The sequence below is a fragment of the Lepisosteus platostomus genome, chromosome 27 (genome assembly GCF_059453375.1).
Source record: "Lepisosteus platostomus isolate fLepPlt1 chromosome 27, fLepPlt1.hap1, whole genome shotgun sequence".
NCBI lineage: Eukaryota > Metazoa > Chordata > Actinopteri > Semionotiformes > Lepisosteidae > Lepisosteus > Lepisosteus platostomus.
In genome coordinates, this window is record NC_142637.1 from 400,206 (window position 1) to 416,407 (window position 16,202).

Below are 16,202 nucleotides of genomic sequence, written 5' to 3' on the forward strand. Positions count from 1 at the left end.
TTTTAACAGTGGATAGTATGAGAGTTATTGAATAATTTCTTACAGGTCATAAATTGGTTATAATATGACATTAGAAATCGTATTTGTTGTGATCTTCACAACATGCACGTTGAAGTTTCTATTTCTTTACTGGCTTCCTCCGCATTAGGCTGCATACCTTAATTTTCAAAAACTGCCAAGTACTAGTATTACTGCGAGTTAATATGATGGAGATGACTAAAACACAGCAGTGAAAATGGAAAAGAAAAGAAAATGCCACACTTGCTTTCAGACAATCTTTTCTTTAATACAAAGTCAACGTATCTACATACACAGTGGTTTTAAACCAATTATTGTTTCAGTTAACAGTTTTGAAAGCGATAGCACTTGGCCCTCATACAAAGAAACTTTTTTTTGTTGTATTTTTCATTTTTGTTTTTTTCATTTTTTCTGTTTTACCATTGAACAAATGTTCCATTAGTTTGGCTGCAACATAAGTCCTAATTCTGGCAACTTTCACTAGTTACAGAGCAACAAGTTGAACAAGCTTCCAAAACTCCTTTGCAGTCCTCATTTCTCCCTGGCTCCTTAGCAGTTCTCACATCCAGACTAGGCTTTCTTATTCTCAAAATGGGTTTTGCGTAAAAATCCAAGCTGTTTGAGGCCATGTTGGCAACCTCAGAGGATTGCTAGATGAGCAAGTCTTTGCCCTTTTATGTTCTTCTGGTTGTATTTGCGCCTTTCAGTTTTTGAAAAGAAATCCAGATTTGTTCTCGGTCCCCTAACGAGAATACATTGCATGTACTAACAATGCCTCACCAACAAATTTGATACAACACAGACATTTTATAAGGGTCGTCTTAAGAACAAAGGTGCGTTGAGCAATCAACCACCAATTTGTCAACTACAATGTACGTCACACAGGTACAATTCGAGGAATTCATTTCAGCATAGAAAGCTGCCATCATTGCTGTCTCCCAGGATTCTTCTGCTCATTGCCTTGACTAGTTCAGGCACTGGGCAAACAGCCCTTCGTGCTTTTTTCAGATCAGAATACTTAATTTCTTTATTTCCATGTAAAGATGTAATATCAATATATGCTTTATCCAAAGCAACTTACATTTGTAACCATGTGCACAGCTGGGTACTTTATTGAAGCAGTATGAGTGAAATACCTTGATGAAGGGCCTTTGAGCAGTGTACCATACTGTAGCAGTGCTCCACTGGGGATGTGAACCCACAACCTTCCAATTACAAGTGGAGAGCCCCAGCCAGCACAACTGTAGCTCCACAAACGGCTTTAGAAACAGCTTAAGAGTTTCTAAAATGCGGTCTCGCTTTGCTCAGGAGCCCAAATTTATTTACTGTACTGAGAAGCATTGAAAGCACAATGAGTATGGAAATCATTAGCATTTGTTATGCTTTTAGTGCCTCTTAGTATACAGTGGCAAACAAGAAATTAAAAGTGGGACACAAACATCTGGTTTCTTAGACTTTGATCTCTGCTGACGTGGAGGGAGTCAAGCATAATGTGGTCTAAACAGAGGGGCAGTCTTGCAAGACATTTCCTCTGTGGCAGTGTGACAGTGCTGGCTCGTCAGGCTTGAAGACAGCATGGCCGAAATCTTGCTTGCTGTGCACAAAAGCATCACATGATCACTGATGGCAAAAGCCATCCGGACATCATGGCACTATCGCTGTGAACACCACCATGCAGTCCCTGTGCCAGTGGTCCAACTTAAACAAAAACCCAGAGACCAAAACCAAAAGGCAACACGAAGAGCAGGCCTCAGAGAACTCTGGGTGATTAGCATTCCAGCTTTCTTTTTTCAAGTTTAGAAGGACCAGATTTTTTATATATATAAATTCTGTTCTGGGCCATAAATGGTATACAACATAGTCAATAGTTAATCTGTGTTAGTAAAATTTGAAAACTACAGAAAGAGAGGGCTTAAAAAACATACATTTTCACCGCGTACAGCAGAATTAATCTGTCCAGTACAGTAATAATTAAATGGTTATTGTTTAATTAATTCTCAGATTCATTGTTTAGTAGACCAGTTAATTTGCTACTTAAAAAAAGATACTAATACTAATAATCATCATTGTAATAATATTAATAATAAAAACAACTATGCTATCAGCACAGTCTACCGAGTGGTAGTAAATTAAAAGGGTCTGAGGCAACAGCACAATGCAGCAGCCCCACCCATTTCACTGTTTCCAGAGAAACGCAAAATATTTCCCAAGGTTGTGATTACAAATTTAAAAAAGAAAAGCCATCATATTCTTTTTTATAACAGCAATTAAAAGTCTCTAAAAGGTAAAAAAAAAGGAAAAAAATAAAAACAAAATGTATAGTAACATTCTGGATGATATATATACTGTATATATATATACTGCATTTGTGAATACATATACACTGTGAAAATATATGTATTCACACACACCTTACAATTAACAATTCTACAGTGAAAAAATAGAAATGTCTTTTTAACATAATATGAACAAATACGCATTTTTCCCCGCTGACTTTAATAATGCAAACTAGATTTTTTGTTAAGCACTGTAACTAAATGAAAATGAAAATGCCAGGTAAAAGGGAAAGCAAATATAAAATGTGTATTCTATGAATATTGAGAACAATAAGGCTTTTTTGGACAACTCACAGCTCCCAGGCAGCTCCATACGTGAGTGAACACCTACTGAGCTGGAGGTGTACTTCCTTCTGAGGCGAAAAACAACTGTCGGGTGGGATACTGGTTCTGTGGGTGAGTGTTGGGGGGAGTTCCACTACATATGCAGACATCACCAAGTGTTGACAGAATTTTAATACCTCTCAAGAAAACAACTTTCAATTCTAAAGACAAGTGATCTAATTCAACATGTTTTATAGGAGCACTTTTCATTTTTAATTGAGGCCCAGCTGGCTTTGTCTGTTTACCTCGGTCTCGAATTACCTGGTGAAGTAGTTAACAGACAAGCAACAGTCCACTTGATTTGTTCTTTCAATACTTTTCCTTGTCTAAAACGTTATTTTCATACTCTGTAATCCCACCAATTTGCTTGGTATCCTGGTTTGTTCAACAGCAACTGAGGGAGTGATTTCGTTTTGGCATTCAGAACCTGTTTCGAGGAGCAATGATAAACCACTTGTGGTGATTTCTAAAGTGGAGCCTCACAAGCATCTTTGAGTGCACTGTAGATCAGGCAAGGTGACAAGGCCTTACTTAAAGCAATAACCCCTCCTTTTGACTCTGAACAAAAGAATAACAAAACCATTCTCTTCTTCTTTGTGCACAGTGGTTGAAAAAGTTACCCAAGCCATCATGACCTAATAGGCTCTGGCCCTGTGCCTAAATATCACACCATAGCAAACAGTTCAATTGCTGATTTAATTTCTATTAAGATGCTGGCAACAAGGGAGAACAACTCTTTGAGGTATGGGCTGGTAAAATATATTCCAGGATCATTTCTTCAGTAACCTGGTGCTGTTACCTCCTTCACAACATCATTATTTAGATCTTTTGCAATAGAAAAGGGTTATACCAGGTTTGAACGACTGTAGTGATGTATATTTAATATGTATCTTAATTATTTTGAAATTATTGGAAAAACAAAGCATGCTTGCAATAAACTGCTTACTACAGTTACAAAAAAAAACAGGTAGCAGGTGTAATGGAAGGAAATTTCACTGTTCTGCTTTTTCATTTAAAACAACAACCCGCTCAGTTTCCTCCTTGCACACTCTTTACAGAAAAGGGATGTGTTCAGTCCTTTCAATGGAATGATTGCTACAGCTGCTTGTGCAAACCAATACAGAAAAGCATTCTGCCTTCTTCTCCTGGTCTGCTATTTAGCAAAACTGGGAATCTGTATTTGCCGACTCTTGTGGATGAGTTACAGTCCACAGTTTCTGAGACATTCATGCAGCCTTAAAACTGACCTTGTAATGCACAGCATTTATATCTCTCTGCTCCCTGTTTACAGAAGATAATCTGATTATTGTGAAGAGAGCAGCAGATACCAAGCCCTTTTGATGTCTTAACAAAAGAATCCTGAATAGTTGAAAGAGCTTACTGCAATTAAATGAAGTGGTTCAGAACTTTCAGAATTTAAGAAGGTAACGGATTCATACATAATAAACTGACTTTTTAGAGTTTTGGTGAAAATAGCATTTGTTTCAGTCTATTATTGAGCAATTTATACAGCGATCATCACGTGGATAACCCCAGTCCGCTCAAATATTTGGTTCTTACCATCCGTTCTAGCCCAGACCCCAGAAAGCCCTGATGGAATATTCTGGATTGTTTTCACTTGTCCGCGAGTTAACCCAAATTTGTTGTTACCAAATTTAAAAAGGGAGCACATTTGAGAGAGTCTGGATAAAGTGCTTTTCAAAGTCCATAATTCACCTGTATGTAAGTACAGTTAACAGATATACAGATACTGACAGAGAACTTCACTGGACAACAACACACCCAGATAAGAATCTCTTCACCTTTGAACAACTGTGTCCTCACTTCTCTTTCTTGGAAAAAAGGATTCTCTTGCAGGAGAAATCCAATACATTTCAGTAATGCCCCTTGCCCTCCAGTTTATACTTCAACTTCAACATTCAGAAATGCACCACCCTTCCTCCACTCCCTTAACGTAACGTTGCGGGCTGCTTGACCTCTGCCTAAATCCATATGCTGCGGAAGCAGAAAAATATTCCTATTAAACGTGATGTTTTCAAATTCCTTTTGCCTTTTAAACCCTTGACTTTTCTGTTGTTAAAAATAGATTTTAAAAAAATAATTTTTCTTTAAATCTAGATTGCTTTTTTTGACAGCCCATAATTGCTTGTAAGGACTGCTGGAAGGCTAACAGAAGCAAGTGTCAAGTCTTCACTCGGCCTAACATCAGGGTGTAACAAGCAATGGGTGGTAAAGATGGATGGGGTGGACTGCATTATCTCCTCCTCTTTCCTTGGTACTAATATTCAATCTCCTGTTCTCTATGAAGACACTAAATCTCTTAGTGGTCTAAACTACCATTTCCTGGAACAACAGTGGGCACAGCTTGAAGGCTTGTCTACGATGCCAGAATCACTATGTTATTACTCCCCCTTTCCAAAGGGATGTACTGCTGAAACATAACCCTGATCATGGACACATGAATCCTTAGTCTAATGTAACCAAGTCCCCTTTTTTCTTATTTTGTCAATTTAAAACACAGAACTTGTTTCTCCCTTCTTGAGCATCAAAATGAAGCAACATTTTGATGTAGTTTTTTTTGTTTACTGTTGTTTTTGTTGTTTTTTTTTGTATTTAATAGATGTCCACAAAATATTTATAATGTCCTCCACGTCTGAACACTTGAGGTAAGGTTAGCAGTCCAACACATAAAAAAAGTTCCCAACCGACAGCTTGAGCCTCCATTTGGTTCCGAGTCCAGATTATTCCTGAGTGAGGGCTTCTGTATGTGTGACGCACTCCTTTAAAATTCCTTCCTCCCTCACTACAGTCTTTTTTTTTAGTCCGAATAAGTGTTTTTCGTTGTTGTTGTTGTTGTTCTTCATCTTGTTGTTATGTTGAGAATTTTGTCTTAAAATTTCACGCAAGTTTCTATGGCTCAGAAGACTGTGGACTGGGGGACGGTAAAATCGCTGACAAGATGGCTTATTACGTTGCATAGTGATCAAAACTTCCTAGGTATTCCAGAGCAGCCTGGTAGCAAAACTGGTATTCATCCTGATGAAAGAGAGAAAAGATTAAAACCTGCTTTAATGCAAAGGAGTTCCTCTTCTTCATCCCTGAATCCTGAGACTACTGTTTTTCAAACAATCTGCAGGGACAGAGGTGTAAGTACATTCCATTTTTCACCAGGTTCTGATAAGCACTGATGCTGTTTCCACTCACATGTAAGAATCATAATTACATATGAAGTTCTACATAACACCAAGGCAAACGCTGCAGCTATGGCAGTCAGGATGCATGGTTTTGAAACAGTAATTGTACCTTCAGTTTACTGCATGGGACACCAGGGCTCAGAACCCAGAGGCTAACCTGCACCGTGGGGGAAGAGATACGGGTTACTCACTTCTGTTTGCACCATGGCCGGCCGCTGCGTTCGCAACATCTTGACCGTCTGGAAGATATCCACCACCCCTTCATAGCGCATGCGCTCTAGGACGATGCTGAGCGTGATGAAGACTCCGGTCCGTCCCACTCCCGCGCTAAAGAACACAAAAAGACCCCTCAGAAAAACAGCTTCTCCCTGAGAAAGAGCTAGGGGTGCATCCACAAATCCTGCTTACCCCCAACACGACCCATCTACATCGCAATCAAAGTACAGTTCCACAGGGACCGACTCCTGACCCCCGGTCCCACCCCCATCCCTGCTGGCCTGTCTGATCTCAGTATGTCTTCCAACCGGGCTGACGACGGCGTTCAGGCGTGCCCTATCACGGTTCTCATGCCTCCGGATTACAAAGATCAAAACACATTCAAATCAGGGACAAAGAAAATCTAGGATCACAGATAATACATAGTAAACCAAAGATCAACAGAAGCATTTTGCGTGAATTTTAACTGTGAGTTATTTTAGAGCACAGAAAGATGAGAAACGTACTGTGAATGTAAAGCAAAACCTTGTCAGAAACATGAAAACGTAAGGTAAAATGAGTATTCCTAAAAGTAACTCGGTAATCTGCATGACAAATACACAGTAAAGGTATCAGTTTATGAACATTTAGTTTACAAACATTAAGTTTAACACAATTGCTAAATAGTGGGCACCTTGGGGTTTTAAATGTACATCCATGTGGTTATGGAGGGTGAGAGGCATAGTTAGTCTTCATGTAAAATATTTATGTCCATCTACACTACAAAGGGTTTAAAAACAAAATCATTCACAACCATTACTCACACAGAGAGACTACACAAACTTATTACTAAATAAGAAGGTGGATTTGAGAATCAGCATGTAAAAAGTTAGCAGTTGTCTCTGTGTTTAGCCTTGCACCACTGACATGAAGAACAATCTAGAATAATTTGAACAAAATAATACAGGGCTATCCCAGGAAGCACAATATGAATGATTGAAAGTTAATAATTATCGATTGTTTTATTATGCGTTTTTTGAAGACAATGTCCCCTTTGTAAATCAAGATAGTACTGGTATCAAATATGCAGTATAAGTAGATCTTTTTTCCGATATCAAAACTCACAAGACATAAAGGTAATGGAGGATACGTGACTAACTACAAGTACCATTGTGCTTGTCAAAATGTTACAGAGTGGTGGACCTTGTAAGATATACTTGTAACATAAGACTGGTTACAAATGACAAAAGGCAATTCAAACAAATTTAGTCTGTTTGCTAGTCAAGATCTAAGTAATACAAGGATCTCGTCCAGCTACTTCTGAAAGGAAGCCAGGGTATTGGGTGTTGGGATTTCTGTACAAACTGGGCTTGGGGACGGCGACACAAAACCTCACTACAAACTAGGATCTACAGTCTGACCTCTCGGAAAGAATTAATAGAACCATTTAAATGATGATTGTATCCTGTGTAGGGTAAAACCCCAATATTTGAGAAGGCAGCAGGCCAAGCACTCGCACAGTGGCCTGTGAGCCCCAAATGTGTCATCCTTGACATCCCGGAGAAAGACTGCTGCAGCCCTGTGCACTGTACTTGCTCTTGCTTTCGCTTCATCTATACTTGGAGAGCCATAATGCACTAGACCTATAGGGCAGTTTTCAATCATTCATATCTATGGACTTGGATAAATTTCATTTTGACAGCTTAAGTAGCTGATTTGTTCAAATGATTACCCTAGAGATCAATGAAACATCCTACTGTCCCCAGATGGTTGTTTATGACACAGCTGAACAAATTACTTGCTCAAAGCGGAGCAAACTTTAGTTCAACTCATTATGAACGTGTGATTATCATCTATTAAACCCATACCCATCTGTAAGCTGGAATGCACAAAGTCACACTTGACAGGGCAGAGTAATGAGGTGAGCTGCCCTGCTACCCTCCTCATGGGGAACAGAGAGGGATCAAACCCAGAGTTTGTGACTAAGAACATCCTATTAAGCCTGCTTGTTTCAGACACCCATGAGCTCAGGATTGCCACTTTCTGCTCTGTCATTCAAAGCCACATCTGATTGAATGATCTCCAGAACGCACAGAATTACTCAATATCACTCCCAGACCTTCTGTAAAAGTACAGTTTATACCTTCTGTGCCTGCCTTAACCAGAGTCAAGAGACATCTCCTAATATTACTGCTTTGGTCATAGACAGACAGCTAACTTGACACTGGCTCTGCTCTGAGCAGTTGGTACTTAGAAGGAGAAACCTGGAAAGGAGAAAGCTTGTTGAAATATCACTGGTGAAAAGTGTGCAGCAGCTTGTAGAGGATCAGCTAATGAAAACGACAAAATATTGACACTGTAAACTGAAGAAAAAAAGTTATTTTTTCTTTACTCATCTTGCACAATTTTAACATTTCTGAAAATATAAAGTTGCGCTAACCCATATCCTTAAATATTTTAAAAATCCTACTGTAAAATTGTTTGATTGCAATTTCAAATGGCGGAATAAGTGATTTCCTGCAGGATATATATATCTTACTAAGTATAATTATTGTATGTATTATCTGTGTGAAACATGGCAAATATATTTGTATAGCTTGATTTGCAAAACACAAACGAATAGTGAATGAATGTGGTACAGAATTCCTAAATCTGACCCCATGAGCGAAACAGGGATAAAAGTATTTCTTGTTAGAATGAGGACAATATTTTTGAAAACTGACATTAAAAAAAACTATTGGCCCATGAAGAGCCGATATTAAAAAAAAAAAAATCCTGAAGTTTAAATCTCAAAGCACAAAAGGACAAACAGTCTGAGACCAACAAGTAAAAAGAACAAAGAGTCAGGGGGCCTGGTGCTGTGAGAGAGCCGAGCGCCGCAGGACTCGGTGATGCCTGAGGAATATCCAATGTGAAACGATTTAACATCCTGCCTTTCACCGCAGGTTTTTACCCCTTCCCGGAAAAAAAGCCTTTCCTTTGACTTGGTCACAGTCTGTCAAATGGTTCTTAAACTTGATCAACCATTTTAAATAGATAGACTTTAAAAGCTGACAGCCAGAGAGACTAAATGAAAGAAAGGATTTAAATTTCCATTCACTGGAAGTAATCAGGCAATTAATAACAAAACCATATGGCTCCATTAGATACGAACTTAGCAGAGAATTAGGAGAGAATTCAGTAGAGCAAGAAAGGCTACAGACAGCGGACTGGCCTGCACGTACAATGCAGAGCTGTGTTTTGAATAAACTTTCTAGATTGAGTTTTGTCAAGATCAAGTGAGGGTAATCAATAAAATCACAAAAATTAAAAGAGCATATAACCAGTATTAACGGTTGTGCTTTTTTAGTGATGCCCTAGCTCAGAAAAGTTATCATACAGTACATACTGTACTATACAACAGAGAAGCACAGCACCATAGAATATAAAAGTCAGAATAATTCCTTATTTTATTACTCATACAGTAGTATTTACCAGTATTTGCCAAAAGGTTGCACCTACTGTATAACATGACAAGAACCAAACAAGAAGAATCCATTGCAATATTAATACTTTTATTACAAATTATCTGGCAATGTAGCGGGCAATCTTGTGTCTATTAAAACGAGCCCAAAAAAACACAATCACATTCCTAAAGGGAAGAGATGCAGAAAAACTGAGGAACTGCTAGAAAGATATTGTAAAGACATCCAAAGATACAAGAAAGATTACTGCTGGAAAGGGCATTTGACCAAATCACACTAACTAGAGGACAATGCAGATCAGTTTCCTGTAGTTTAGAGTTTGGAGAAGAAACTATAGGATAAAGGAAGAACTGCAACATGGAGTAGACTAGCTGGTTTGCTTTGAGCCATTTCTGTTGAACTGAAATGACAGCCTGTGGTGGAAAAGAAAATGAATTCCAATATTCTGCTTTGCCTGTAACTGTGGATAAGAACTGTGGCTCTAATGATCATAGTTTCCAACTCGGCTTTCATTCAACTAAACAAATTTGATTTAGTTTGCTGTTTATTTGTTTATTAAGGTAGAAAGAAAGGGGTTTTGTTTTGTCAAGTCCTCTAAGATACATTGAAATGGTTTTCTGTTATTATTGTAATTTCTTCCACCTTATGTGTTTTTTTAGTGAAGCTCGGTGTAGAATTAGGATGACAAATCAACCAGATTATCTTTTACCACACGGGGGCAACATTGGACATAAAATTTATTTATTAATCTAAGCAGTAATCTGTCAGCTCTTAATACAAAGCACACTACAATACTATAAAACTGCCTAATAATCTAATATGGTGGAAAACCGCCTGAAAGGATGGAAATGCTGTATCCTGGGATGGGTGGAGGGTTGGCTCTGTGGCTAAGGATATGCGTCTGTGGCTGGAAGGTTGCCGGTTCGAATCCCTTGGCCAGCAGAGGAATCCTACTCTATTGGGCCCCTGAGCAAGGTCCTTAACCCCAGCTGCTCCAGGGGCGTTGTACAATGGCTGACCCTGCGCTCTGACCCCCAGCTTCTCTCCCTGTCTGTGTGTCTGTGTCTCGTGGAGAGCAAGCTGGGGTATGTGAAAAGACAAGTTCCTAATACAAGAAATTGTAGATGGCCAATAAAGTGATCTTATCTTATAAGAACATGATGTCCAAAAAGAAGAAGGGAAATCAATTTTATCACACTTTGCAAGGTTGAATTTACTCTTCATAAAATAATAAAATCAGAGAAGTCACATTTTTAAAGATTGTGGAACACCTGTACAAAGTTCATAAATGACCAAAGAAGTGTTATATAAAAAAATACAATACCGAATATACTGTGTATATACATAATATTATTATACCTTCTACAATAAAACTTTTATTTCAAGACAAAGGACACCTGCTGTGTCAACACTTGATCCTAATCTAGGGCAGAAAACTGATGGTTACAGTCTGGCAATTTCAACTGATTTTGATTTGGTTTAGAGTAAATTCTGCCAGTTGTTTGGAATCATTCTACTCAAAGTAATCAATGATGAAGCATGAATTGCTTTAAGTGGGAAGGAGTGAACTTCCAAGATATAAAGAAGAAACAATACTGAAGAAATAATTTAATAATTTCATTTGAGTCCACAAAACTTACTCTGGAACAGATGTCTTTCAGGTAACTAGCAATATATTTTCAAATTCCCAGGGATTCAGGATATATATCATTCAGTTCATTCAACCAGTATACTATGACGGCCCCAATATTCTCAACAGTTCTGCTTTATTGAACAGGATGTTTCATAAAAGAGAAACCAAAGTTGTTTTGGCCTTAAAACTGGATCTGTTTCAGGTACATGGGGTGCAAGCCGGCTTATAAACTTTACTACACAACAAAAAATAAAGAATTAAAAATACATGTATCCACTAAGCCCTTAAGAAATCTAGAACATTGTGTGAAATAAATCTATGTAGCCACAATAATTTATAACCCCTAATAACTAACCCCTTATCCAATCTGTAAGAGTTTAGTGATTCAGTAAATAAAACTAGAATTTGTTTTGTTCTGTCAGATAAATAACAAAACAAAACAAAGTAAATACAGTATTTTGAAGTAGGAGATAAAGCAGGGGGACTCTGAATTTTACCAGGGATTAAATTAGAGGAGAGATACTACAAAATGAAAATTTTAAAAAGCAACAGCAATGTACATTTTAAAGCAGTTTTGCAAAAGTAGCAAAATGTTTCCACTACATTCTTTAGTGTTTTAATGGTAAATTCCAGAGAATATTACAAATCCTACAGATAAGATTGCATCAGTGTTTCCCTGCATGACAATGGTTATGGAAACGTGACACAGCCAACTAACAAGACACTTGGGAGAAAGGCCTGACGGCCCATTTTTATGAAACCTTCATTGATCGATTATACAAAAAAATCTGAACAGGGCTCAAAGATGAGCTCCAGAGTGGCGCAGCTTGTAAAGGTGCTTGTTTAGAGCTGGGGGAGACCCTTTTTACCTAAACGCCACAGGTTTGAACCTGGGCTACGTATCCAACTGTGACCAGAGGGGTGTTTTAATAAGATGAGTGCTATGATATGTTTGCTACTTAACACCCTGTTAGCCAAGAATGCATAGCAATGATATCTCAGTCTCAGCCTCACTGGGCACGTCTCGGAGAGAGGCAACAGGTATCCTGAGCCAGCGTCCAGATATTTTTTTACAAAAAATACAAACAATATCACTCATACATTTTAAAACTCATACCATTTTCATCTAATCTGGTCAATTTCTGTATATGTTTTCATAAACTTTCTGAGTTGTTTTTCTTTTATCAATGTCTGAATGTGCTCTGTCCTAACTCCACTTCAATAAGAGCTATCTTTGGCTTTGTAGTGCCATGTCAGAGCTCTCTCTATATTGAATGCACCTCAGGACTCCCCAGACAGTAGCTCCTGCTGGAGCTGTGTGGGGCTAAATCAAACATATCAGTTAACAGCAACTGAAGCATATGAATTGCAAGGCCCCCGTGAGCACGGTTAAACCCTCAACTCAAAAGATTAATACAAGCAGACTTGCTCAACTCACCTGCAGTGTACAGAGATGGGTCCATCTTGTCCGAACTGCTCCTTGGTTTTGTGTACCTGGCCAATGAAATCTATGAAGCCCTCTCCAGACTTTGGCACACCCTGCTCAGGCCAGTCTGTGAACTGGAACTGCCGCACTGTCCGTGACTGACCATCCTGCAGCAAAAAGACACAGGCAGCTGGTCAGGCCAGCAGGTAGAAGCTGAGACAGCCGCATGGCTTGGAATTAAACAGAAGCTTTCAACCTCAAGGGCGTCAAGAGCAGCAGCAGGTTTCTTTGGCCTGAAACAAACATAGCTGGAGAAATGTGACTGTGTAAAAGATGCAAGTCATTACACATCTATTAAATTGGTATTTTACCAGATATTGTGAAAAGTATACATCTTGGGCTTCGTTTTTTTCATTCCTTACCAGGATTTTAAAGAATTGCTAGAATGATCTATTGAACTGTTATTAACCACTTAATTCGAGGAGGAAGCTGCATCAGCATGCGTAGGCTGCAAAGGAACAAGTAAAGGTTTATTCCATGCTGAAAAGAGAAGAAAAGAAACACAACATTTCAAACACACACCCAAAGAAGGCTCCACAACCGAAACACTGTGTTTTTCTTCTTGTTTCAGCATGGAATTAACCATTTCATGGCTAGCAGTCTTCTGTTACAAAAACATTTTTTTATTCTACTCATTTTCTTTATTGATTCTACTATTGATTTTACTAAATTATTTTTACCTGTTAAGTATGTTACATGCACACTGTTGTATATCCCTTTGAGTTTCTTGAAAGGTGCTCAATAAAATTTTATTATTAGAAAAAGTTTATGTAAGATCTGAGCTGTTTGCAGTTGAAAATGTGTTTTTTATCTGCTGTTTTACAAAGCAATAACTAAGCGAAGAAATCAATATGGCATCAGGCATGAAAGACATTGTATTTGGAGACAGTGTGAAGGGAATAATCTTAACAAATCGATGGAAGAGAAGTGTTGAAGTCCTGTGTTGTGCAGGGGCCATTAAAAGAGCAGGTTCTGTGACAACTGCAGTTGGAATTTCTCTGCTGTCACTCGTAACCTGAAATAACATACAACTATATACCTGTATGTCAACACCTAGTTTTATTAATTTTTGCATGGCTGATATGAAATGCAAAAATTGATTCTGTCATTGCAAAGTGTTTCTGTCTCATATAGTCTTCATGCATTATACAAAGAGGTGCTGGAGACCCCACAGTCCTTCCAGTCAATAATCCTGCCATGCAATAGCCTAAAAGCTACAACACAATCTTTTATTTTTTACCCAAATACAATTTGGATTTGAATGCATTTGAATGTTTACCTCTGAAGTCCCATTTAACAAAACAATTTTTTTATTCCACTTAATTAAAAATTAAACACAAAAACACCTGAAGGCATTTTCACACAGCAAAATAATTAAATACAAGATTTTCATTTCCTCTGTGGAGAAATAAATTTAAAAGCAACTAAAGTAGGATGTCAGTACTGTTCCAACTAGTTGCAAGGTGTACAACAGCCCCAAGCTTTTTCAGCCACCTTGGATCAAAGATTTAAAACAAATGGGAGAATTCTACACGCATTCTGATTGGGAAAGAGCCAGCTTTGATGATTTAATTTTAATTAAGACTCACTAAAATGAATACTGCCTTGGCCGGTCACCTCATGCCGGTGTGAAGATCTAAGGCACTTATCTTCTATAAGACACCGTGCGGCGATAGAACATGTATTTAACAAGCATTTTATATCATCTCCCTCAGTAGGAACCAGAACAGCAGTGGGCTGAATGGTTTAATGTGAGGTTTCAAGGCCCAGGAGAGCTGTTTTAACTAGGGGTCCTGTAGTTTCCTTAATGTTTTGTTTGTCTAAAAAAGAAAAGCTTTTCTCAGTGCTTGTGCTCAGTGAAACACAGCAAAGCTGCACAGTGTGAGAGGCAATGATGATGTAATGGTTGTACTTCCATAGCAACCCTGTTGCCAAGGACACCAGAGACAGGTGGCAGCTGACCATTTTACAAACCATGATAAATGCCCCAAAAGTGCCAATCTGCCCAATCGACATACAGCCTTTTGATTTATAAAATTCATCAAAACAATTCTTCAAAATGTCAGCAATCACAGAACACTTTACTGTGTAATTATCAAACTAGACAGCCATTCTGACATTTTAGTAAATATTTTCACAGCATAGATATTTTCTTGGAAACCTGGGGGCTGGCCGCAAACTTCTCTGGGGACAGCGGCAGGCGATAGAGTTCGTGAGCAGACGGAAGAGCTGTTTTTTAAGCAGTTAATGTCACATCAGTTAAGGCACAAAATTTTAATTCCCACTGCCTGCAATCCTGAAGAAAGTTATCTTGTTTGCAGTCTATACTCATCTTCTGTAGAGAAACTATGAAGGTTTGCTGTTGTGGAAACACCTTACGTTTTGGATTGTTGCAGTAGTGCTTCATCGCCTGTCATCTTTCATTCATTGTCAAATCCACAACCTTGCTCACATCAGCCTCAGGGTGACATCAACCACATAGTCATCCTGTTTTTGATAGGCTTGCTTAAAACATTTTGTCTTAAAAACTTTAATCATTTATGCTGTATGTGTACACCGTCTAAACAAAACTGTTTTTGTTCTGCCTGTGGGATTTCTCTGCATTGTTTGAGAATATTTGAAACTATTTGAAATTAAAGTCAATATTGTGTAAACTTCTTTTACTGTTTGTTTTCACATGGCATTGACTTCTACGGTGAAACATGTACTCTTTAAAGAATCCCATCTTCATCATCTGTCTTCTTCCAGACATTTCTTTTAAACCCCTCTTTCCACTTGCCAATATTATAACTATTATTGAAGTTAATCCTCTTACTGGTCTGGCAAGTATCCACATTCTCTTACTTTACTCACTGCAGGCCCGATCTTCTCTAAGTGAAACAGTACTAGTGAAAGAATAGCTGTGATCCAGTTATGCTAACAAATACTAATAAAATTCAGACCATTTTAATATTTAAAACATTTCATAAGAGTTGTAAAATATAAAAGTTTTAAAGATGCCAGCAAACGCTAAAGCATAAGAGGATAATAAGATATCACAATTGGGTCTAAAGCTATGCAGTAACAAGGTACAATATTGCACTGGTATAGAACCCTGTAGACCTGTATCATTGTTGCTCTGCTCCTGTGAATCTCCATGTATGTGACAGGGTGGTTGTAGGTGGGCGTGGCAGCCGTAGGGGAGCCGATGCTGCCTCTCTATCCTCTATAGCCTGTCAACCCTAGTGGCACCACTCCTGGCAGGGCCGATCAATAGGGGACTCCAGCTGGATGAGGGACTAACTGCACTTATAACAAAGCTGGATCAACCCATTCCTGTTACACAGGTCTGTGTCCTTTGAAATGTTTCTCCTAACAACCCATTAGACGGCACAGCATGTTACAACATGCAGTTCAAAAATGGTGTTGAAGATCAAAGAAATTTAAGAGATCAAGTGCCAGCAAACACAGGCTGCCTTCTTGCCATTACTCGCCAATATTGCCTGTTCTTTTGTGCGTGTTCTATTTGAAGGCTTTGTTTAAATGATCCATTACACACTTTTTCCCTTATTA

The 16,202-nt window shown here is 38.4% G+C and overlaps 1 protein-coding gene across 8 annotated transcripts in view; it reads right to left on the reverse strand.

The window, feature by feature from the left end:
• Positions 1–265: 265 nt before the first annotated feature.
• Positions 266–16,202, reverse strand: part of ptprsa (protein tyrosine phosphatase receptor type Sa) — a 314,111-nt gene continuing 298,174 nt past the window's right edge. For all 8 annotated transcript variants that reach the window (XM_088622185.1, XM_088622187.1, XM_088622191.1 and 5 more), the window contains 3 exons: positions 12,603–12,757; positions 6,064–6,199; positions 266–5,714 (listed from right to left, as the gene is read on the reverse strand). In XM_088622185.1, the coding sequence (XP_088478311.1) occupies positions 5,646–5,714; positions 6,064–6,199; positions 12,603–12,757 (360 nt within the window). In that variant the 3' untranslated portion in view covers positions 266–5,645. The remainder of the gene's footprint in view (positions 5,715–6,063; positions 6,200–12,602; positions 12,758–16,202) is intronic.